This window comes from Pagrus major, chromosome 20, assembly GCF_040436345.1.
Source record: "Pagrus major chromosome 20, Pma_NU_1.0".
Taxonomy (NCBI): Eukaryota; Metazoa; Chordata; class Actinopteri; order Spariformes; family Sparidae; genus Pagrus; species Pagrus major.
In genome coordinates, this window is record NC_133234.1 from 18078099 (window position 1) to 18103525 (window position 25427).

Sequence of the window (25427 nt, forward strand, 5' to 3'; positions counted from 1 at the left end):
ATGCTGCCTGCTGTTGTAAAGCTCTGCTGTGGAATCTCCTACCCCCATCTGAGGAGTGTGGCAGGTAAACACTCGAGAAGACGATTCTCTGTTCTATTTTCCCACAAATGCTGCGATCCTGGTAAGACTGAGCTTTTTCTCTCCTCTTTCAATCACGCAGGCCTTCAACGCACAGCTGTGGCAGTAATAGGCCAGGAGATAACACACCTGCAGAGATGGGGACTGATCCAACATCATATGAGAGCACATGCTGGATTAAAGTGTGATGGTAAAAAAAAAAAACATATTTTTTTTGGTTTCATGACATTTTTTTTTTATAAAGCATAGCTGTTGAAGATTACAAAGAAGAATCTTTTACAGAGGCCAAAACTGAAGATTTAAAGTCGGCACCATCGAAGGAAGACCAGCTGTTCTTTGTACAACAAGGCCGAGAGGCGATGAGGAAGGCTCTCAGTATGTTAGAGGACGAGGAAGGTTGGAAGGTCGAGGTCACAGAGGTAACATCCGCTTGATTTAAGTGCATCCATCCAGACTCTGCTGATTAGAGTGCCTTGTATCCTTACGATCTGCCTAAGTGACCATTATGATTATACACATCTGCCGATTTTTTTTTACTTGCCCTCTCAGAGTGACGGGGATGTTATCTGTAGCAAAGTGCTGCCGGGGGCCAGGAAGGTCTTCAGGCTGGAGGCGGTCCTGGATGCCAGCGTTGACGAGCTGTACGACATCCTGTTCGTCAGAGTGGAGGAGATGCACCAGTGGAACCCGAGCATACAGCATATCAAAGTGATAATTGCATATGTTGCTATTATGTTGCTCTTTTCAAAGCGCTGCGTCTGTGCTCCATTAGCTGTTAAATCCATTATGCTTGAGAGAGTGCCCAAATTAATGAAACTCAATACCACATTTTTTACTGCCATCTCGCACTGAGGCAGATTGAAACAAAAGTTAGCTAGTCATTGAGTGAAGGTGGAAAGACAGGGACAGGGAAGAGGAAAGGCAAATCAGACTTAAAGAGAGGGAGAAAGAAAGGGATGAAATGGAAACAAAAGTTGCTTTATTTATTACTTATATTATGTTTTTTTTCTATTTGAAATGTTAGAAAATGTGTATTTTTTAGCTTAAAAAAGTACAGTATCTCATGAGCCTTTGCCAAAAAGCTATGATAAATAAGTCATTGCATCAATTAACATACTTTTAGCTTTCTATCATCTCCAAACATGTGATCTGGAGAACTTCCTCTAGATGGAGGGTGCATTGATAATTACTGGAAGCGTGCATCTACGAGAGGCTGATCTTCTGACGTTACTGGGCTTTAATGTTAGCTAGCATCGGCCTCTCGTCCACGAGCACGTGATACAGTTGACAGGTGTGGGTCAGTAGAGAGAAAATAGTTCCTACATAAAACTGCTCACAATAAGGTCTGCGTATTAACCAGGTCATGATTTCTTGAAAGAAACATTGCTGTTGAGTTTTGAGCAACACAAGCCGAGTGCCATCTAGTTCTTTTATAACCAAGAGAAGGCAGACATCTCCACGGCTGATACCTCCAAAACTCAGCAACTCACATCAAAAACAAATAAAAAATCAAGATGGATAAAAAGCACTGCAGGTAAATGGAAAAATATGGATTTCTGATTTTGGGGTGAACTGTATCTTTTTTAAGGGTTCTTTTTACCTTCTGAGGATCTAGTTGCATTTCAGGAATCCACGTACAAACTAAATGTTATACTTGTGTCTCTTCTGTTTTAGGTTCTGAAGCAGGTCGGACCTGAAACAATGGTCACTCATGAGGCTTCAGCCGAGACAGCAGGAAATCTGATTGGCCAGAGGGATTTCCTGAGTGTCAGACACAGTTGCAAACAAAAGTCCAGGGTTTATCTCGGAGGAGCAGCGATTCAGCTGGAGTCCTTCCCACCTCAAACAGGCTTTGTGAGGTAGGATTGTAATTCAATCCAGCAGTAATAGTTATGTCTTTATACATATTCACATTTTTATCTAACTTTCTCACATATACAGCGCCTGAGTACATTCTCAGCCGTCTAGGTGATAAGATGCCAGAACAAAATGGAAAATAACATTGACTCTACAGTGATGAATTCAGGGCAGTGTAATGGTTTGACATTTTAATTTATTCTGACAGTCTGTGATTATATGCTCAGCAGCACCAGCTGATATCAGTGGCCTTAAAACATCTGCAGTCACAACTCGTTTGAAATAAAAATGTTTCCCTAGTCGGACTTCAAATGAAATTGAAGGATGCGAAGATGGACGAATAGCCATTACATTCAGAGTGCTACTTAGCTGAGTAAATGTTAATTCCAATAAACAAGACTACATCCATCCTAGCAGCTCTGTAAGGACGTATCACTGTAGAAACAGGCAAATGAAATGCACTCTGAATTAAAAGCTCTCAGGGACACTCTCACGTTGTTATCTGCATGGCCTCATCTTAATATGTGCCGATCAGAGGAGAGTTGGACAACACTGTCTAATAGGTGTGGTACAAAGCATATTCTATGAAAAAGGCAAAAATAACTAGAAAAGTCACGACAAGTATTAAACAGGCACATATTGAATCCAACACACCAGAAGTTGAGTCAAATAAATATTATAAATAACAGAAATCATCCAGAAAAAAGCTTCATATTAAGGTCATTTTAATAGGTGTAGGTTATAATGCACTTATTAGATAATGATTAATATGGATAGGTTGTAATAAAAGCATCATAAACACGTTTATTGTTAAGTTATGAGTTATAACAAACGTGTTTACAGTTTATAGACACCTTAAGGATGTCAATAAAAGCTTTATGAGTTTCTGATTTTTGTTTATAACAGCTTTGCAAACACATTTATTGAGTTTAACTAACATACCTATGTCAGTGTTGAACCTTTAATAAGCTTTTTTGTTGCTTTATTAAGATTATTATATTGTAGCAGTCAACTATTATAAACATTTAGCTGTTTTTTGCAGTTAACGGATCTGAATCTATAACAATGCCTTAATAACTAGGACTAATATATAATATATATAATGTACTGTCAATGTACCTTTGCTAAGGACCTCATGGTGAAAGGAAGGATTATGCAAAGAATTCAACACAAACTCTTGGAAACAAAAATTTCAAACTAAGAAAGCGTAGGTTGGGTCTGAGGTGAATAGCTGTGCCTTTCAATTGCAAACAAAGAAAAATCTTTGTACCGGAGTCCTTCAGTGAGGCTTTCTGAGACAGTTTCACTGGTTTGGATTTTACACTTTTATTTGGTCTATGTATCTGCAGTCTTGACTTTTGTGTGTGAGGTACAAATGTTTTATTAGAAGGTTGTTAAAGAAACTTGAAGAATGTGAGGACAGAGGAATGGCCATTATATTAAAAGTGATTCTTGGCTGAGTAAACCAATAAAGACAGAGCATACAGCTCCATCCAGTAGTTGTTGAGACCAACAGACAATCAGAGTCAAGCACACAATCCATAATACACCTTTGTAATGTGTTTGTATGCTTACAGAGCCGAGGACGGACCGACCTGCATCGTCATTCAGCCTCTGGACGAGGACACAAGCAAAAGCCGCTTCACATGGCTTCTCAATATGGACGTAAAGGTAAATCCATATGCGCTGTGTTTTCCATTCTGTAAAGGATAATAGTAAAAGCATCTGCACACTCCCTTTTGTACAATACTCAAATTAATATTGCACAAAAGGGAGCATGCAGATGCTTTTCCTATCACTGCACATTGTTGAGCTCCAGCATTTCCACAAGGTTTTTGATCCGATGACCTTCTCAGGATGGACATTTTCTGCTGCGTGCAATAGATAAACAACTCATACACAAAAACAGTACCGCAAACAACTCGTATATATTTCAGTAAAGCATTATGCAACAATGATGTGCAGGTTTCAGTCTGAGGTAAGCATTGGGGAATTGTTACTACAGAAATGCCTCCAAACATTTCAGCTCTGTATCTGCTGCTGTAAAAATCATATTCTCCCAGGATTAACAGAGCAGAAGCCAGCACACACAATTCAAAAAGTGGTAGCTACAAATAAAAAGATAAAGTTGAGCACGTTCACAGGCTGGGGTTGGCCGAGGGCAGCACAATCGATCGAGAGCAGCCTCGCAAGTGAGGAATGAAGGAAGGGCTGGTGGTTTACACTAGATAAACCTGCAGGTGTGTGGAGCCAGATACAGCCATTGTTTTGCCGATTCAAGTGGTAGTGATTGAATGTGCGAGCAGCACCATGTGGACGGAGCTAGATTTAATTACTTGATATACAGTTTATAATTTATTTGATTGGTTTCAACTTTCAGCCAAGAGTTGATCCTGTCAGAGTTGTCACGAGATGATTAATGAGGTATTGTGAAATCTTTGAAGCCTCAGTAAACAGTTATTTAAAGTTCACTCTCTGAAGGGTTAGAGGGGAAATGGCTTGTTTGAAAAGGCGTAGTGCAGGCCAATAACAAGGACTCACAGGCCAAGGAAGGGTAAGAACTGCTGGTTTGTTGTATCTAAAAGCTTGTCACATGTTGTCTGAGGTGAAATCTTCATCTGACAAGTAAGTGGTAACTCCAGCTGTGAGATAAATCTAAGAGCCATCTAAGAGAGATACCTCTCTGCCTCTGAATGAAAACGTGTGCCGTATAAGCTCCTTTAAGTTTGAAAAATTAAAAACTGATGATGTCATAGTGATGTCATCATAAATGTTTTAACAGAAATCCCTCATTACAAACTGAAGGTGTGGGGCTTGAAAGATGTGAGCTTGGTACTGTAGGCGGGGAGGTTCTAATGAAGGACTCTATCAAGCTGCATTATGGGAAATGTAGGATCCGGCATTTTTGAGACTTCTAGGAGATAAAAATCAGGATATCTCAGCTACTACTGCTTCGATTTTGACCATCTGGGTTTTGATCTGTCTTTTTTGAGTTCCCTAACTTTATAGAAGTTTAATGCAGAATTAATGGAGTACCACTCTTACTTAAACTCCATTTACTTGGCTGTGTTTGCCGCTTTCAACTGCAGCAACTGCATGGTCTCCCAGTTCACTCAGGTTTTTGTCATTGTTGTCATGCCAGTAAAGCCTTTTGAGTTGAATTAAACTGAATTGACAACTGAGAAAACGCCACCAGAAATGGTATAATTGATGAAAATAATAATGCAGACAAATCCTCTCATACTTACATGCATATTTTCTGGTTTACCAGGACTAACCAAAAGGTTTATCAAAGAGTTGTTGCTGTTTTCAGGGCTGGCTGCCAAAGTCCATTGTGAATCAGGCTTTTCCCCGAGCACAGCTGGATTTCACCAGACACCTCCGCAGACGTCTCACCGCGAGCGCCACCCTGGGCTGATTGAGCCTCTGTGGCACCCACATCCCAGCAGCACCCTGTCATCGCTCCCTGGGGAGAGACTGGGAGAAGGAGGCACGGTGACAGCCTGGCTACTCAAATGAACGCTGCCCTTTCAGCGAAGGCAGAAACGCGGACTGGAGGAGATGTCAGCAGCCCCAGTGCCAGCCTGGCAGAAGGAAGCTGGCTTATAATAGGAATATAATGTCAACCTGTGTCACTCAAACCTCATTAAGATTTCCTGATTAGGAGTCATCGCTTGTATGTTGACACACGATTGCGTATGACTGGACAAAATGAATAAAGAGCTTGTTAAAGTGCCTCGTTCGCCCGATTCTTTTTTCATCCATCACATTGTAAACATATTTTGAATTCCTCATGAGTAGCAACACTACATAACTGACTTAAGGACACTTGATTACAGCAGCGTTAACAAATCCCATACATGCCAAAAAATGGAAGTAAGATAAAGCTCAAATCTAAATGAACAAAAGCAAACAGAGGCTAGAGATGGAAGTGAAATGACAAAAATCTCAGTTCTTTCAAATGTGTTTTACTTTGTTCTCCATACCACTTAAAAATTCAATAAATATTAACATTTAAAGCTTTCATTCACGTACGTATATACAAGAACTATACAATAAACATAATGATGTTATGAACTGCAATGCAGGAATGGTGTAACAGCATGACCAACCACAGTCTGTAGACTTACAGCATCGCCTGTATTTTCCAATTGCAACATACTTTCCGTTCTACTCCTGGTTGTTAATTTCTTTCTCATAACTTGAAATTTACACTATATACATTATTATCTGAAAAATATATCAGTTACAAAAAAAAAATAACATAGTTGAGTTTTTTCTTCAATCGTTTTGTTTTTAAAGCATAAGTGACTGACTTCCACAAAGGCAGACGAAAGGAGTGCTACAGTGGGGTTGGCTTACAAACAGTCATGATTTTTTTTTTTTTTTTTTTACCAGCGAGGACGATCACCAGTACGTTGGGTTTGGGGAACAAGAAAACAAAAAAAAAGAGCACCGGGGACAGAGAAGCCGAGAAGCTCCCTGCCAGGAGTGATGGCTGTGGAGTCTGGAGTGTGCCACTGGAATAACTGTAGACTTCTAATCAATTAGATACATACGTTAACTAATCATATTGACTTTTAAATGACGAATAATAAAAACACTTGATTGGATTGATACCAGTTTCGTGCATTGATGATGTAAAAAGATGGATGGCAGCTCCCCAAAACTAAGGCCAAAAGATGTTGATCGCCCCCTGGTGGCTGGCTGCACTACCGGTCATAACCCGGCTCCATCCCTGTTATCAGATGGGACACGGGCCAAACTAAAGACTCAAAGTACATGTCAATAAAGTTTGTCCCAAAGATAGTTTTTGCCATCTTAGATAGTTCTTATGATGCTGATGTGTTTTAAAGAGTTAATTTTTCTGAGAAGTTTGGTTGTAATTAGTAATTTGACGCCAAATTAAAGGGGGCGTAACCTCGTGATTGACAGCTGTGCCCTTTTGTCGGGCAGTGACGACACTGTGATGAAAGATGGCTGCGCCCGTGTATGTGATATTTTGGCTTCATTTTAGGAGGAAGTGGAGACGCGTCGTCCATCTTTATAAGCAGTTAATACTCTCATGCCTGTATTCTAAACATGGCGCTAGAGTTACGAGGTGATTAGCTTAGCTTAGCATAAAGACGGGATGCAGTGGGAAACCTCGCCTGGCTCCATTCAAGGTAAATTAATAAGTCTATCAACACCTCTAAATACTGCAAAGAAAAAGTTTCTAACAGGTTGGCTTTTGTCACCGACTGTATATATGAATATGAAGCTGGATTTAGGAGGTGATTAGCTTAGCGTAACTGCAGGGGGAAACACTGCGGGGCTCTGTTAACACTGTTAATACTGAAAAGAAAAGTTTTTTTGGGGGGGGCTGTAGATATTTCTAGATTTACTTTTTTGTCCTGTAACGAAACCAAAAACTTGTTGTTTCTGTAGTATATTTGAATTAAACAAACAAAATACAACATGCTATAAGTGAACTTTTTAAGCGCTATTACTAGGCACATTTATAGCAGGGTTTCTAGTCTTTCTGCTAAGCTAAGAGCCTGCTAGCTGGCTCTAGCTCCGTAGTTGATGTACAGATATGAGAGTGGCATCAAACTAATTTCTGTTTTATATTCTATTAAATTGACTTTGTTATTCAATGCATCATTAAAACGTCTTATATAATTATATTCTTATATTAACGTAGCATTTCAATAAGTGATCATAAGTGAACACTGGCAGAGTCTATAACTATTCTGGTGGCACGCTCTAGTTTCCATAGCTGACACGTGCACCTCCAAAGCCATGGCCTTTGACCTCTCCTCACATGTTCACAATACAAGTTCAATAGTAGTTCTAATGCACTTGAAAAAAACAGGCTTACACAACTGTACACAGATAAAAACATGAATGTAGCAATGCAGTCATCACATTTTGAACACATCTTGTAGTCGTTTTTAGTTTACAGCACCTGACAACTTTTTTTTTTTTCTTCCGTTTCGTACTCGAAGCACAGAGGGCAGAGCGACGCTGCACACAGATCACTCCGGAGTTTTGATGAGGTAACCATCTCTGGTCTGGTCTAAGTTCACTGGCATGGAAACAAAAAACCTTTGTAAAAAAAAAAAAAAAAGAAAGAAAAACATCTGCAGCAAGACTGCGAGTCTCTCAGATGCTGCAAAAGGTGAGTTGATGTATGAGACCGTCTCACTGAGCAGCACGTTCACAACATCGCTCACTGTTCATTTCGGAGCTGACAGGGTTCTGTGACTCGAGTCCCTCTCGGATCCTAAATCGTCCCTTCTTGACCTGGCAGCGACTTGGCCTAAAGTGCTGTTTGGACTGTGCTCTTTAGAGGCACCTCCACTGGAGTCTGCTGTGGGCTGTGGCGGCCCTGGAGGTAGAAGAGGCCCCGGGTCTGAGTCTCCCTTCCCAGCTGTGAGGAAGGAGTCGCTGGTGGGACCCTGGGGCGGAGCAGCACCCGTTGATGGCGAGGCTTCAGCAGCAGCAGCAGCAGCCGTGGTTGGCACCGGGGCGGTGGAGCGCAGTCGTCTGCCGATGGCTTTAGTGGTTTGCTGCGGGCTCTGGGTCGTAGCGGGTAGATGAGGCTTGGGTGATGCGGGGTGAGAAGGAGCGGAGGGGTCTGGTTCAACAGAGGCCACAGGGGTGCTCTGGAGGTCGGGATCATGTGTGCCAAGGCTTTCCTTCTTGTTGCAAGACTCACAACAAAGCTTATTATATCCAGGGATGGAACAGTAACGGGCAAGGACCTCCATTTGACAGAAAATCGATTTATCCCCCAGACATGGTTCATCTGGAAATAACAGACAGGAATATATCAATAAGTGGAAGGTTTAAAAAACACTTCTGTGGATGATGTATTTCTGAAACAGACCATATTGACCTACTTGAAGAGATTTTGTGGACAGGGTTGTCAGCAGCCCTTTGGTGTATGGCGTCATCTTTTATCGTGGAGTTGTCCATCGTTTCAATGGTGAGAGAAGACACTGGCTGTCCTGCAGGGGAAGACAAAATTAGGCTGGAAAACAGACATTAAACAGCAGCCACAACACCCAAGAAAAGCTCTTGACAACCTCTTGCTACTGTAAGAAAACAGAGCCGAGTTGTTTGAAACCTGTAATAAAGCTCAGTGTTATTTACAGAAACGCGGGGCACAACCTGGGCTGTTTCTTCTAGTCTCTGACAGGAAGAAAAAGTCCAGACAGTGTTCTCTCACTGCCTGTGAAGCGTGACGGACAAAAATAGGAGGCTTTCGCCCCTTTGAAGAGGAAGCGAGAACAGAAAAGCTGCAAGAGAGCATCGGAGCAGAAATGTTTATGACAGAGAGGCTGAAATATCTTTGAGTTTAGATGTCGTCCTTTAGTTATTCAGAAGTTTCTGAATTAAAAGTCATATGGATAAACTTTTTTATTTTTAACTACAGTGCAAAATAAAAGTAGCTCTGTTTGTCGGGTCCAAAATGATTTTTTTGTTTATCTCCGTGTAAGAAATCTGACAGCAGTTTTTTTGCTCCAATACTATACAGTGTTGGTATCACGTGGTATCTTCACCGTGCACAGAGTGGCAGCCACTTGAGGGGGCAGGTGACTCGAACAACAGTGGTGTTGTGACGTGAATGCAATGGTAGGAGGGAGATGGGATGCTACATTTAGTGGCTGAATGTTATCAATAACACTTTTAAGGTTTTTATTTCGAGCAAACCAGTGTCGCTGATGTTGAAACAGACTAAACAAAGACAAGACTAAAGACAGTTTTGGTAAGAAGAGAAAAGTTTAGAGATAGAGTTTTAAAAGTAACGTTCCTGATGAAAAACCTCTCCAATTAGGGCCAGTTGCACCTGTTTTTCACATGAGACGTAAGCAAGTTGACTCTTTTCACTATGGACAAGACGGATTAATTTAGCATTTCCAGCTGCAGGTAATGTAACAGTCTGTTCATCTTACCGAGGCAATTATCGTGGAAAAAAATCACATGTGTGCTTCTGACTCAGAAAAACATCATGTACTATGTGAAGCATCCTTATTTAGCCGTGCCTATATCTGCAGAGGATTGAGAGTAATTAGCAGGATGCAGCTGACATTAACCGCCCACATGTTCTGCAAAAGAAACTGTTTGTGCCAGTTCTTTACAGTCAGTCTTACTGCATCATGAAAGAAAGGCAGTGAATGTATCTGTTAAGCTGTTGAATATTGTGAACATCGTTCCATTATAACATGCAGGCGGATCTCACCTGGACATGGACTCAGCTTGCAGATGAGGACCGTCTCCGGCTTCTCGCCCTCACATTCTCCGATGGTGTTGTCGCTGGCTTTGCAGACCACCTGTCTCTGCTGAATCCCTTCGTCACAGGTCACCGAACACTGAAATACACAGAAACACACACGTTAAAGCTACAGGAAACGTGATCACTTATTTATTTATGAAGTCACACCTCTTGACACCGTCAGGGTCGACCACATACAACAGTTCAATACTGATACATACGTCCAGACAGGTCATTTGTGTTTGAGAATAGTGCCCTGACAGGATACTTAAGAACAGCTGGTGCAGCTGGCCGTCCTCCTCGCTCACCTGAGACCACGCCCCTGTCCTCCACTGGGCGGGGCACACGGTGTGGTTACAGGCTCTCCTCATCTCGGGACGATCCTCGGTGCAGTGTTTGCTGTGGACGGGCCTGTTGGTGCCGTTGTGGAGCGCCTGCATGCACTGCACCACTCTGCTCTGGTAGCCAAGTTTTCCACAAGTCTTACTGCAGGGAGTCCACTCTTCCAACACCCACCTGTCAGCAGAGCACACTCTTTGAAAAGGTTTTCTTGTCACACAGCAAGACATTTGTTTTTCTCCACTGGAGGCAAAGCTATCACCACCACTTTTACTTATACTGCAGAAATATAAAAGTACAACTGTACCATAGTTTGAGTTCACTTACGTGGGCTGGCTGCACTCTTGAACGTTGCAACGTTTCCGGATGGGTTTGGGCTTTTTGCTGGTTTCACAAAAGTTACGATGGACCAAACGGCTGTCGCTCTTCCTCCTGCATCCATATTTTGTGTACTGTATGCCTGAAGGGTGGCAAAAAGTTCACATCATTAATCTTTCATCAAGGTTACACAGACATATAGCAAAGTAAAATACACAAATGTTTTCAACTTTAAATTTAATCACCAGGGTCATCTTTATTCAGTAATCAATTCATTGATTAGTTAACAATCAATGCGTTATTCCCTGAGAAATTAACAAAAATGTCAAAAGATTCTGGTATCCGTCCCTTTACCCGGATCTGCACGAAAAGTTAATAGGGTTTCTTTTGGGCCGAGACCCATCCTCCATCCAAATTTCGTGGAAATCCGTTCAGTAGTATTTGTGTAATCCAGCCCACAAACCAACAAACCAACAGACAGACAAGGGTGAAAACAGAACCACCTTGGTGGAGGTAAAAAAAAAAAAAAAAAAGCTAGTTTTCGGAAGCCCTGAGATCCAAATAAGTTTGAAAAGAAGTTATTTAAAAGTAACATAGCTGATAAGCTAAAAAGTTTTAGCAGGCACCCCATCTGAAGTCGGTGCACAAGCTCAACTGCGTATCTAGGGATGAAAATAACGAATTTTCAAATCTAGAGACTCGGATGACCCTGGATGAGCCGTATGGAGCCATTTTATTTTTCTCCTTCAGTTGTTTTTTTTATGTTTTAAAACAAGTCTGCATCTACTTTAATTGTTAACGACATGCTGCAACGCTGTTTTGCTGCGAAGCTCAGGAAATGTTTTATGGACTACAAAACTTGAACACTCTCCATCCCTCTTTCCATGAGGGTGACCGAATTGTCATTTTTGCGTGAGTTTATCCTTTAACTGAAGCTCTAAACTGCTTATTTATTTAAAAATACACTCACTGACCTCCCCCACAAGGTTTGGAGCACTGAGACCAGCTCTTCAGTGCCCACTCATAGGTGTCAAGTTCAGCCAGAAGGACATTGTTGTTGGTGATTAGCGGTAAAAGGTCTTCATGTATGATATACTTGTATGTCAAGCTGATCTTTGCATCTTCTTCCATGGGAATGACCTGCGACGAGGTGAAGAAAGCTTATTAGACAATAAAACTAAAAATAAATATAAAAACGTAAAAGATGAAGGATGTAGTCGCACTCACCAGCACGACGATGCCTTCATGTAGAGGGCCGCTTGTTTTTAGCGTCTCCTTCTCGCCATCTATTGAATACTCCCATTGTAAGCCATTTTCGATGAAGGTCTTTGATTCGGCGTCTTCGCTCTTCGCATTCAGTATGAAGTTTCCAGTAACTTGATTCTTCACAGCTGTCAGTGATGAGGACAAGAAAAAAAAAAAAAAAAAAGGTTTCTGAGCAAGTGTGGTGGGAAAGAATGTCATTCATTCATTAAAAATCTCGAAACTTGAACAGAAACTTCCCCGCTGCCAAACAACTCTGAGATTTTCCTTTAAGCGGAGAGCGTGTCAGTATGTATTTTGAGATGTTTGGTGCTGTGGTAAGCCAACAGTCATTTCTCCAAGTTGTGTGTCATCTCTTCTTCCCATGAGCTAATAAAAGCCAGAGAGGACAGGGAGGAAAGAGGAGAGGGAGGGTGAGCCTGTCTTATCCACGCCAGTCACAGCACAGAGAGACACTGCGGGCTGCAAGACGTGAGCATGTAACACCTCCCCACACCTGAAGACATTTCAGAGCTCTGGTCGCATTACTTCTCGCGAATGCGTCGCATTTAAGGATAAAGCCTTCATCAGCGCACCCACACAGTGACAAGTAGCTCAAATTGAAAAGTCATTAGCGCTCCAGTGTTGCTCAAATGAAAAACAACAAACTTCCTTTCACATCAGCACCTGTTATGTGACTCATCAGCTGCGCTGCAGAAATAATAAAGTCGAAAGTCATTTTAAATCTCAGTCTAAATCCGAAGTCAAGTTACTCAAAGATGCAGCAGTCTCGTGTCTTTATAAAGAAAAAGTAAAAGGTATCAGTGCCTGTCTTATTATGATATTATTGGCCGATTTGTCGAACTAACCTGTGAAGTCTGACCGTTAATCAAATTTGTAGGTTACACTTGGAAACGCTGCGAATACATTTTTTCAATCCTGGATGAAATGAAGCAAAAGCTGTTTTTGAGCTTGGTGACACTCTGCTCTGGTCTGTGCCAGTCAGTGCAGTTAAACAGCTGGTCTTACAAGGCAAACAACAGCAGGCACAAACAAGAAAGCTGTAACATTTGGAAAAACACTGCTCCTGTGTTTCGAATTAAATCCACAAACCAATTCTGTAACTGAGCATCTGTTGTATCGTGCGTTTCCGTAGGTGGGAAAGGATGTGAGACACTCACCAATTATATGAGGGGAAGTTTCGTTCTCCTCGATAACGATGTGTCGGGCTCCTATTGGGATGTCGAACATTTTCAGCAGTCCTAATGAGACAAGGAGACATGGCACGGTTCAGCTTGGTGCCTTGGACAGCAGGCATCTGTTCTGATCTGTGATAGCAGCTAATTATGTGCTAACATTGTAACAGAAAGTTTGGTCCAAGAGAAGATTGGGTCAGACAGATGATTGGGAACATGTGGTTAAGGTCTCTGGGTAAATGATTTTGAGCTTTATATAATAACTCATGTGAAGCAGAGCCGCTGAGCTGTGGTCGATATTTACCGTTCTTTTTGGGGGTCTTGGTGAGCGTCAGCTTCACGGTGCGACAGTGCGAGTTGTCCCCCTCGCACACTCCACATTTGTCCTCCTGTTTGTAAGAGCCGACTTCTTTGTCGCAGCCGACATGCTGCGAGGGGGAAAGAGCGAAGACAGTCAGTCAAATCAGCATGACTTTTACACAGACTCCGATGACTCCTCTGGGAAAATGATGCCATGAGAACACACTGCAGGCGTCTGGCTCAGAGCCTGATGGTGATGCATAATGGAAACACACCCAGACAAAACGGGAGAGCAGCCAAAACACTGAGCAGCTGGTCTGCAACAATAAAAGTCCCAACGTTTTACGTCCCAGGTGAGCATTGAGATGTCAGTAAGTGTTTGTGCTGTGCATGACATTTATTTACAGATTATTCATCAAATAACTGCGTAGCGAGGACACGGTTTACATCATCAAAATACACTCTAGTAAAGGTTAAAGCACCGTTGGAGTGAAATTGATGTAAAATCTGCAGTGAGATATTTAATATTCACCTCAAAATGTCTTTTGCGTGTTATGACTTCACTTGGATGTTTTGACCTTCACTGTGCAGAGTGATAAATGCGCAGAGTTTGACGCTCGAAGGCTGTTTTCATATCGAACTTACGTTCATTACATCCATTTTGCACGCCTAATGTTTACGTACATTTACATGAAACTCTCACGTTCGTACTTGTGCTTGTGATATTTTTGTCTTTTGCACCATTCTGTGTGGTTTATTCGTGTCCTGCTGCTGTGAGTTTTCCCCTCAGGATTAAAGTGTGTATTATAGGTAAAATATGCTGTGCAAATGTCCCCCATTGGTCATATATGTGAAAGGTGAGAGTGTATATAATCTTATCATCATCATTACTTACTACTATTGCTATTTTTGTCTTTGTCTCATTTCTATCGATCATTCGATCGCTGTTTTCCTTCTGCTTATGACTCTCGAGCTGTTGCAACAATAGAAAAATCTTATCTAATCCATTTTGCTCACACACTGTCTCGCTGTGCCCTTTAGGGAGCTCCAGTGTTTCATTTCCACAATCGTCAAGTGGTGGGAATTATTAAAGCGTGACACGTCAACGACTCTGATTGACAGCCAGTGTGAAGGAGGATAGCGAGGAGGGAGAACTGATCGCTTTATTGGCCAGAGAAGTTCAGTTTTTAAGTCTGTGACCTGCGTGTGTTGCTGCTTTTACGTGCACAAAGTTTGAAATGAATTCTTGAACCATTTAGTTCATAAATCCTTAATGAGTTACATTTATTTGGCATTATTAGATAAAAATAAACACATACAGAGTGATTAGATAATTAGTGTTATAACGGCAGTTTTGAACAGATATGAATCCTTAGGTGCGCCTTGACATTTAGGCTTGTTTTAAAAGTTTTAAAACCACTGCCTGCCTGCTCAATTTATATCTATTCAATTTATAAAATATTCTTTTTTTCTCTTTTAGCATGAAAGTTTAAAAAACATACATCAAAGTTACTAAATTACTAAATATTTGCCCAATTTACTTAAATAGAAATAAGCAATAATAAACTACATAACAGCAGCAACATAAAAAAGAAAGTAGACCATCCAAAAGTTTGTGTTTATGTGACTTTATGTGTGTTTGTGTGTGTAATACTAATGAGTTCAACTTTTGCAATTAAAAAATATTTGCTTATTTACAGATTCTGGGTTATTTAATGAAGGAGAAACGGTCGGTGTAATTTAAAGAAAGTTTTTCAGTGTCATCAGAGACAAGTAATTATTTTTAATGTCCCAAAACATGCCAAAGTTTGTGTTTGTGTGCATGTAGTCTTAGTAGAAACGTACCAGACACTCTCCACGAGCGCACACGCTGAAGGGCTCCGAGTAGCTGCAGCGGGTCCCATCATGCATCACTTGGTTCATAAACACCACCTCTCCTGTTTCCTTTGACTTGCAGCTCAGCTCGCACTTACGACCCTCTGCAAACGCAAAAAACACACACGCGCGTCTCGTATCTTCAGGATCCAATAAACAGATCAGCCTCCTGCAAATATCATCTTCCCACTTCAGAGCTTAACTTTGAGCCCACTTTGCTTTAGCTCTTCACAGACTTACCATCTGGGTGCTCGTACGGCAGCCAGGTGTGCTTGATGTTTTTGTGGTATTTGTTGCTCCTCTGGACGCACTGCTGAGCGCGGAAGTCCTCGTACGGGCCAGCGCACTCCTCTGTGTTGCACATCTGGTAGTCAAAAGTGGAGCCGGGGCAGTCTCGGCCCCCGTAGGCAGGCCTGAGGGGTGACAATAACAAAATGATGCTTTTCAAGACATCGTGATATTCACAAAGATCCAAAGGAAACATGAACCTCCTTCATTCAAAGTATTGATGGGAACAAATAATATGTGCACTAAACTCTGCACTAAACTTATTAGAGAAAGTCCTGTAATAACCTTTTAAGTACGATAAGATTTTTCAATAGACTATTTAATCCGTAAACATGTTACTAATCCCGATCGGATCCTTATAGACTAGATGGATCATTTCACTTAAGTTGTCTCAGTAAGGAGGCTTTTATTTTGAAGGTGTTTTAAGCAGCTGATTTTGTAGGTGTGGAGTTACTTCAGCAGTTACCTAACTTGGCACAGTGGGCCTTTGTCACAGCAGACGTTTTGAAGAAAAGCAGAGGTATAATTAATGAACTTAAAGAAGACTCTGTCCTTTTCGGGGCTGAAACTAGCGAAAGTTCAAAATGCGATGACGAATTGTGTCAAATTCAGCTTGACAAAGAGAAAAGCTCCATGTGTGTCAAAGACTCGACATTTGTTTTTAATGTTTTGCAGCCGTGTTGCAGCTCCTTTATTTCTCTGTCGCACTGTATCTGCTTCACAGTGTGCCCACAGACTTTTTAGAGTGTATTTAAGTTTGTCAGCTGTGTCCCAATTCCCAACCACAGGCTAACTGTATGCAGTAAGTATTTAGTTTACTGTTTGACGTACTTTTTTCTTTTCAAAAAATGTCCTACTTGTTTGTTGTACGTGCCGATGATAAAGACATTTCCAAACACAGTGCATCAGTGTTTCTATTGGTAAACTGTGCACATCTGCAGGGTCAGTGTTTATACTGAAACAGGAAACACGCGCTTAACATGACCGTATCTTAAGACAAGTCCAAGTGTCGGCTGAGAGGCCGCTTAAACAACCTGGTGCCTGCTGATCACAGTAGACTGAGAAAGCCAAACTGGATTACAACTATGTTTTGTATTTCTCTTCATTAACATTTAAAATGGACCGTTTGTGCCTGAATACTCCCAATACACAATAGCTCAGAATTCGGACGGGCCCTTAAATGAAGATAAATGCTTCATTATATCATGTTTGGGTAACATAGTAGCTCAGGCTCTTTACTCTTTAAAGCCAAGTTTTCATCAAACTTAATCAAAAACAGTGCTGGCCCTGCTCTCCAGCTCCGCACTCACACTTTGACAGTACGTCATCATCTGCTGGATGAACACACACAACATATAAACGGCCTGGCAGCTGAGAGTTTCCCCGCTGCTGCAGCACTCACGGAGGGTTGTTGCACTGTCTGTTGCGGGAGCGGACTCCACCTCCGCACGTTCTGGAGCAGGTGCCGAACTTCGACCAGGAGCCCCAACTCCCGTCGTGGCCCTGAGGCTGCTGGCTGGATCTCCAGATGCAGTGGCCCTTGAAGCACCACTAAAATCAGGACAAAGACAGGAAGAAATGTCAACGAAGCCCAGACTAAAGACAGTGACATTTGAAAACACCCTGATTATCTCTTACTTCCTATCATCAGAGAGCTCCACTTTGTTATTACCGCCCAGAGTTTGAGACATTTCCTACCTTTCCTGGTGCGCACTCCGTCCCGTCCACCGGAGGACCTTTTTTGGTTTTACAAAAGTACTGGTTGTCGGGATGGCTGCACCACAGTTGCTTGCAAGGGTCGTAGGTCCGAAACTAAATAAGGAAACAGCAATTAAGAAAATGAAGGCAAGTAAACAAATGCCTTCATTTAGCCTTTTTATACCGGAGGCAAAAAATCCACCCTCACAGTACACCACGTTCACACTCAACCAGTTGTGTTTTTTGTGTTATCATGTGTTTATTTATTCTGTATGTGTGCTGCATTGTCGTATCAAGGGGGCAACGTGTGAGATATGGCCAGAATTCAAAGGTAGCTCCAAAAATATAGGGGGAAGCATATCACAAGAGTAACTACCAACTGCTGCTCACTGCTGTACTCTTAGCTAGTTAGCTCAGTTAGCTGTGGAGCTAGTGTCTGGACACAAGACCAGGACTGAACACAGCCTCTAAAAGTGGTATAAAGAGACAGGTCAGGCCAGGCTAGCTGGTTAGCATGCTAATTTGAGTGGACATCCCTGCCATATGTGCCGACCTTGACATCTCCAAAATAAAACAGGAAGGATTGCAGTGAAATGCAACAGCATTTTTTAAATTTTTTACATTTTATTCTCATATAAGAGCGTAGAACAATTCGCCCTCTAGCATAAACTAAATCTGGGACATGAAGTAACACTAATCACTTTTCAGTCATTCATTGATTTTTTTGACCCTGCCCTTTAGAGAGTCTGTGCACATGTGCCAGCCCCTCGATGGGGATTGACGTGAGGCGACTCCTGTGACTCACAGAAAAATTGATGCGGCGGATTTTACAGCCCGTTTTCTCTAAAACTTTACATCAGAAAAAAGAATTCTTCTCTCCAGGGTGTCTAAAATGTGTTATTTGTTTAAATATTCTCTCTTCTCTGTATTTCTCTGTCTGTCTCTCACTGACTGAGGAGGACGAGGCGCAACAGTACAGCAGACTACACGCTGTACCGCGCCAGAAACAGGTAGTGATGACAATTCATTTTTTGGATGCTTTAAACTAAAGTTCTGGCCATATCTTACACTTTGCACCTTTGACAGCTTTTCCAATCATGTAAGAAACTATCAAGGAGGCCTCAGTATTACTGCTGACTCAAAGGGATGAATGAATCAATCAATACTTTGGCGATTAAATGGTGCAAGGGACTTACAGCAGTGCACATTTTATAACCGACACCAAAATCGAAGCGGCACTGCTCGTCCATTGAATAATTTATCCCAGGGAGCTCGGGAAGCTTGGGCCACTTGTGCTCAAAGGGATCATCCAGCAGGCAGTCATAGGAGCTAAAAATAAGACGAGAATGATAGAGTCATAAATGTGAAGATCTGGATAACAGACACGATAGGAGAACATTTAAAAAAAAAAAAGAAATCAATAACGCATTGAGCTGCTCCACACATAAGCTGCACAGCATCAAACCAATATGGTGCGAGCAGATGACCTGCGATAAACACAACATACTGGATGTATCGATTGAGCTCCTGCTTGCTGCAACGTGACCAGTGATAGCGATGGAAAGCTGCTTGGACGAGCGGCGCCATGATGCTGCCCATACTGGTCTCATCCGCACAGCGATTCCCCTGGCCGTCGTGCTCCATGCCGAGCCTGATGGGGAAAAATGTGGTTTACAAAAAAGGTGGTTTACTGGACAGGAAATGCAAATCATGGAGGAAAACGATGACCAGCAGAGTCACAGCATTTTTCCCTGTTAGGTTAAAGGAGTGCTGATTGAAATGTGTCCGTGGAGCTTCAGCTTCTTCAGCTGCTCGTGTTTAGACAGCAATAAATGCCGATGCATTGATACGTTTGGTATATTTCACAAGATACAGTTACTACACCAGATGTTTTCTTTCACGAAAAATACTTTTAGGCTCTTTGTGATGTTGATTTTCAAAGAAAAACGTAACTTAAATTCATAATAATAATAATAAATACATAATTCTTCCCATTGATGGGTAGATTGATACCTATGGTAAAACAGACTGCAGTCAAACATGAGACGAACATGAGACTGTAGATAGATGTGTGTGTGTTTTCTTTTTAATGCTCACAAAATAAATGTATCTTTTGAATTAAACCCAAAAGTAAACACCAGGAACACCTTTCAGAGAGGTGGATGAAATAAAATGTCACTGAGTTAGAGAGACAAGTGGAACGAGAGGATGAGGAGGGGGGGGCAGGATTCTGGTGTCCTAAGGAGCTTCATTTGCCATGTCTTTGTCCTGAAATAAAAAGAAATGTTGTCCGAAGGGGGATTAGGATGTGATGTGAGCTCTCTATTAGCGCTGAGGCTTCACCCACTGACAGCTCTGTCACCAGAACCACTCCAAACACAAAGACATTTCCATTCACATTCAGGTAGAGCTTGTATCACCACATCTCATCAGGCACTGGCAAAGCCTTGAATCTTACTAGCCATTACGGCGGTGGGTCGGTATTTGTGAATTGTTTGAATATTGAAAAGAAAAACCCGCAGGGACACATTTCAGCTGTTCACAGAGACTGATTAAATGCATCCTCGATAAGAAAGTGACATGAGCTAAAAGAAGAGGAGAGGAGGCAGGACTTGGGCCCTCTGTGGTGCCGCTGACGTCTTTCTTTTCTTTGTACTGACAGCGAACCGACACGCTGTCTGGAGGGGGAGACAGGAGGATATCTGGTAACACGCACCAATAGTCTCCCAGTGAGATCTGATAAGACGTAAAGTTTCTGGTTTTGATCTAATGAGCAGTTCAAGCCTATTAGAGATATTTAGTGATGGCTCAGAAATGAATCATTAGGATACAACCTGCCACTTGACAACCCAATCCATCTATTTTGTATTATTGGGAACAGTGAATTAAAACGACTCGAACATCTATACAGACAAGAGTGGAGACATTAACTGTGATAAGTGCTGATCTCCAATCAGTTCTTGAACCACGTGAAATAGCTGGCGCTTTAGTAAGCTCACATGCCAGTTTTTAGCTGTGTTTGCCTTTGACGCAAATGTCAGTATGAAAGAGGATCATTAAAGTCATTTAGAAGAAGAAGAAGAAAAGAAGAAGAAAAAGAAGAAGAGGAAGAAGAAGAAATGGAAACGAAGAAGAAGACTAAGAAGAAGAAAAAGAAGAAGAAGAAGAAGAAGAAGAAGAAGAAGAAGAAGAAGACAACAAAATTGCAAATTTGACTTTAGACTTTTTCCCTTTAGGTGTGAATAAACTACAGCATATTAACTTAAATTATAAAAATGTGAAATTCAGCCATGCAAAGCATGTCATCATCGATTGTCGTTGTCGGCTGAAAAAAATCAATTTTGTGGGTTCGAATCCTTGTTGAGCCAGACCCTCTTATCTTAAGTTTGTGCTGAGATTATGCAAAAGAAGAAGAAGACATTATTTGTATTCATTCATCGCATTTCACATATTTTTCCATTGAAGCAAGTCTGATCTCAAGTACTTTGATCTAAAAAAACAAGCATTTTCTAATTATTTCAAACCTTTGAACACCCAATGAAGCTTTTTATTATTATTTCCACACTCAATCAACTTCATTATCTTGCCGCATGGACAGATAATTGGACTAGTCAAGTCGTATCCAGTCTCTATCTTGGGGACAGCATAATAACTATAATATATCCATCTAACTCTTATTCTCCCTTTGCCTCTTTGTGGTCATGAAAGGTTTAAGCAAAAGGCTAAGAAGTGGTGATTGCCAGTCTATCACAGAGCTGAAACCTGTGAACATATTCACACCTACTGAAGATATACAGATCTTATTTCACCTGCCAGTGTTTGAACTGAAGAAACCAGAGGAAACCCACGCAGACACCAGGACACAGACTGGACCCAGCTGGTCACGGCTGGCTGTAACCACGGGTCTGAGTCAGTACGCTAATTAAAAGTTTCTGCTTTTTAGTTTTAGAAAAACTTGCAAAAGCTCTGGCAGATGATATTCTGGGAAGCTGGGCTGTGATTCTGTGAAAGGACAGTGAGGACATCATAGTTAGTATTCACTTTTTAAGAAGTTTTTCTGTTTCTTACTGCAAGAGGACGCTGTTTCACTGATGACAATGTGGAGTGAAGGAAGAAGGGGGCAAATATGAAGATGCAAAAAAGCTGCTGATTGTATTTCTTTCCCATTTTCACCTTTTAATCTGCTTTATTTGGGTTTTTTTATCAAATGGTGGAGAAACTGAAGGCAGCAAGAGGTCTAAAACGCTGAGCTGCTGTACAAGCACCATTACAGAGTTGGTGTCATCCAGTTCTGTGAATGTGACGCTTTCGATCAATGAGTCAGCCATGCTTATTGACCAGGTCTCTCAGCGTGACGATCGCAGCGTGGAGTCTGCCACATTTCCCCAGTGAGCAGATGAAGAGGTGACCTGTTCGTCTGTTCTTTTGTGTGATGTGACAGCCAGTCAAGCCTGTCTGAACAGTTTTTTTTTTTAAATGTTCATGCCAGAGTGGGGGCACAGGTCAAACACGTTTCTTCATGAACCTTTAAAAGGTCCATTAGAGAGAAAGCTGGTGTGAACTGGACCAGGAGTTATTGATGATAACTCTCTTTATGACCGAATGTTAAATGGAAGGTGGGTGCGAATTCACAGACGGAGTGGATACAAGCCACTAGAAAGTATCTTAATACTTTTACTTCACTTAAAGAAATTAAAGAAACTTAAAGAATTATTCTACATGATGCATGTATCAATTACATTATATAATGCAAAGGCAGAATTGTATGTCTCTCTCCCACCCAAAATTTTGCAGAAAGCGGAGCAGTATTCAAAATATTGTTTCAGTAATACTTTTTAAATAAAGCCCAATATATCGGTCAGTGATATAATTGGCTGATACTGGACTGTCGCAGATACATCACTATTGGTGTGTTTGTTGTTCCACATGTGACGACATGACTTTTTTAGTTTTTTGTTTAGTTTATTGTTACCTGTAAAATATCCTGCATCTTGTGTTTTGTCCTCACCATTTACATAAACAAGGGGGCACGGTGTACCTGATAAAGTGGACAGTGAGTATATATGCGTATATATGACACAGCATATACAATACATTGACAAACACATGTGGTATTTATATATATGGTATTGATCAGTGTATTTACTCAGTTGTTTTCCCCACAAAGAGCTGACTAAGCACGTGCTGATGCAACCAGATGCTTTGTTTTGTTAAGACAACAGACTGCCGTTAAAGCGCCCTGCCTTTAATTACAGGCTACAGTTACCGTGCAAAACTATCGGCCTAATTGGATGCGGTAAGATCCTGTGAGACTCTGCTGGTGCTTTCATCGTCATGCCATTACTCACACATGGCCGGTTTCATGAGCAACCACAAAGGCGGAGGAGAAGCCGTCCTCATGGTTCAGAGTGCAGCTCCTCAGTGGGTGGCACATCCCTGTCACTGGAGCGTAACCTGGGCAACAGAAAAGACCACACAGCCCTAATAATCAAGTACCAGGATGAAGGTCGGGGTATTCTCACAAAGCGCCGGTGATCAAGGTGGAAAATGAGCTCTTGATGTGACATCATTGAACTCTGAAGGCTATACTTACATACTACAATATGATGTGATTGCAGTGATTTGTGAATGCCTGCTTCTATTCTAGTGGTCGCCTTGGAGCTGTGACGAAACCCATGTGTCCATATGGATGTACTGGTTTTGATCTGATGCAGTAGGTTGTTTATATGCAGTAACACTCAATAATAAGAACAAAACATCAAGGTGAACTAGAAGGGCCTGACAATGCTTGTGCAATGCATGAAAATTAAAGGAACACTGAAGGTTAACGCAGTGTGAGCCATTCACACTGAAGCCTTTATCTCAAATGAAAAACACCTTTCAGACACCTCAATTAACGCTCACAGCAGATAAAACAGAAGCAAGTAGAGGCGATCTTAAGGGGCCAGAAGCTCCTTTGTGACAGATTGTATAGAACATCTCCTAAAGAAAGGTACCAAGGTAAACTGAAAGCCTGTGATCTTTACCCAGCAGCAACATTTCACACAGTTCATCAAACTTTTAAGCAAAGCACAAACATGAAACATGACTCGATCAAGAGGTGTGCAGCGATTCAGCTTAGCGCGTTTGATTTAGGTTCAGAAGCACGCTGGGTTTTTTTCCGGCCTTCTTTTTGGCGGCTTTTCAGACAAATTTTTCATGCTCTCTGACCGTCCGAAGACCTTTTTTTGGCATGCAGGTAAAAAGCAGAAAATGCAGCAGACAGACAGCCGGTGACGACAGGTTATTTTGGTGGTGTTGAAAAGGAGAAACATCTGCAGAAAGTTATTTCAGTCATAGCTAAAAAGTAATAATTTGAATTCAGTTTTTGATCCAGATGGTTGATGGTTTCGATTAATAGATGACAACAAAATGGACACATTTAGCGCTGCGAGTGAAACATGAAGCAGTTGTGGAGCACGACCCCTTTATCTGAGAGGCAGATAAAAGGGAATGCAGGCTACATTCCCATGAAGAGGTCATTGGGAGCTTTGCACATTGAAGCGAAAAGGTGCAGCAGCAGCAGCAGCAGCAGCAGCAGCAGCAGCTTGGGTCAAAAAAATCAGTTTCTGGAACTGCTGGTGTCACGAGAGAGGAGAGAGGGGGTCTCTGTCATCTGGTGGTGAACTCAAACATGGGAAATCAGCCAGGAGAGCAGATCAGAAACACTTACAGTGTAAACACGTGTGTGCACATCTGCAGCTACTCCAGAAAATGTGTGGATTATTCTTCTATTTATCCCACAGTCCAATATCTGTGTTTGGATACAGAATCTACCATCTCACAGCTAAACTTTGGCAAGGGAGTGCGATGTCTCCGTGTGACCCTGAGACACAGCACCCGGTCCAGCACAACACAGAGCAAGGTGCCTTAGAAACCAGGGCTTGTTTTGAACACAACAGAACGGCAGCTATGGCAACATCCGGAGGTGTGACAAGCAAACCAGGTAGCCTCGGGGTCGTCCTCTAAACATGACACTTGTGCTTTAAAAAGTTAAAAATACACACAGTGCAAAAGTTTTGAACTTGTGCACAGAGGATGTTTGTTCACTCTGGGTGCAGATTCTCTGGCGGTTAGGCTGCTCGCTTCAAATTTTGTTTTTGAAGGGCTGAAAAGAAGAAATACAGCGTGAGGCAAATGCTAGATAATTGCAAACATGTGTTATTAAGATTGAGGACTTCCTACTTATATTTGTGAGTGAAGTTAAAAAAAACACTGTTAAAAAACAAGTTAGTTTACATAAATGACAACCTCACAAACATTTCTGTTTTTTCTCTACATGCCAAAAACCTTCTTCAATCTCAATTTTTCATTTCCAGGGTGGCGTCAATGTCAAGTCAGCAAGGTTTCGGAAAGCTGCTCAGTAATTATTTCCCTGCTAGGTCGCTGTGGGGCACAACTGGGTTCGCGACCTCAGCTGCAGCCTCCGCTTTTAAAGTTTCCGTCGACCTTACCTGGGCGAGACTTGAAGCCAACCCCCTTTTTGTGAATGGAAGCAGATACCAGCACTCAGTCTGCACAGGCCTCGATCGAGAGAAAATACAGTACCTTGCATACCTGCGGGACCAAAATCTTGCCTTGTGAGGAAGATGGCGTGGTCGTGGTACTCGGCGTGGTCGGGGTCGCGCCGCTGCTGCGTGTTGGCCCACCGACACACCTGCTCCAGGCTGCGGGATGGGTTGCCACGCTCGATCAGGCTTATAGACTGCAGAAACACAACGACGGGGGAGGTTATGTCACTCAAACTGTGAACAGAAATGTAATTGCTCACCTTTTCAGTTTACTCCAGGGGGCGCCGCACTTGTTTAATACAATGAAAGACTTTATAGTGGTTTTGAAACGTTTAGATGAATTGTCTGAAACTGTCTGAGCGGTAGAAACCATATTTGACAAATCCAATGCCAGCCTTCTGGATTATAGGTATTAGTTTACTGAAG

General features: G+C 41.9%; 2 protein-coding genes across 2 annotated transcripts in view; one reads left to right on the top strand and one right to left on the bottom strand.

The window, feature by feature from the left end:
* Positions 1-5353, top strand: star2 (steroidogenic acute regulatory protein 2). Its single transcript, XM_073490089.1, has 7 exons — positions 1-64; positions 161-268; positions 361-497; positions 628-786; positions 1753-1937; positions 3513-3606; positions 5249-5353. The coding sequence occupies exons 1-7, from the start codon at positions 1-3 to the stop codon at positions 5351-5353; spliced, it is 852 nt and encodes a 283-aa protein (XP_073346190.1).
* Positions 5354-5916: 563 nt separating this feature from the next.
* The window catches only part of adamts14 (ADAM metallopeptidase with thrombospondin type 1 motif, 14), a 45177-nt gene continuing 25666 nt past the window's right edge, over positions 5917-25427 (bottom strand). The window contains exons 6-22 of the mRNA XM_073489695.1: positions 25039-25195; positions 22800-22905; positions 18959-19102; positions 18648-18780; positions 17452-17565; positions 17156-17304; positions 15706-15878; positions 15436-15569; positions 13595-13718; positions 13276-13356; positions 12080-12243; positions 11827-11992; positions 10862-10994; positions 10504-10711; positions 10163-10292; positions 8820-8927; positions 5917-8725 (exon numbers count right to left, since the gene is read on the bottom strand). Of these exons, the coding sequence (XP_073345796.1) occupies positions 8154-8725; positions 8820-8927; positions 10163-10292; positions 10504-10711; positions 10862-10994; positions 11827-11992; positions 12080-12243; positions 13276-13356; positions 13595-13718; positions 15436-15569; positions 15706-15878; positions 17156-17304; positions 17452-17565; positions 18648-18780; positions 18959-19102; positions 22800-22905; positions 25039-25195 (2796 nt within the window). The 3' untranslated portion in view covers positions 5917-8153. The remainder of the gene's footprint in view (positions 8726-8819; positions 8928-10162; positions 10293-10503; positions 10712-10861; positions 10995-11826; positions 11993-12079; positions 12244-13275; positions 13357-13594; positions 13719-15435; positions 15570-15705; positions 15879-17155; positions 17305-17451; positions 17566-18647; positions 18781-18958; positions 19103-22799; positions 22906-25038; positions 25196-25427) is intronic.

Excerpts from the sequence above, each read along its gene's own strand:
- star2 (XM_073490089.1), top strand. The coding sequence starts at position 1 with ATGCTGCCTGCTGTTGTAAAGCTCTGCTGTGGAATCTCCTACCCCCAT. Across the intron at positions 269-360 it reads TGCTGGATTAAAGTGTGATG|AGGCCAAAACTGAAGATTTA; the intron begins GTAAAAAAAAAA and ends AATCTTTTACAG. Across the intron at positions 1,938-3,512 it reads CCTCAAACAGGCTTTGTGAG|AGCCGAGGACGGACCGACCT; the intron begins GTAGGATTGTAA and ends GTATGCTTACAG.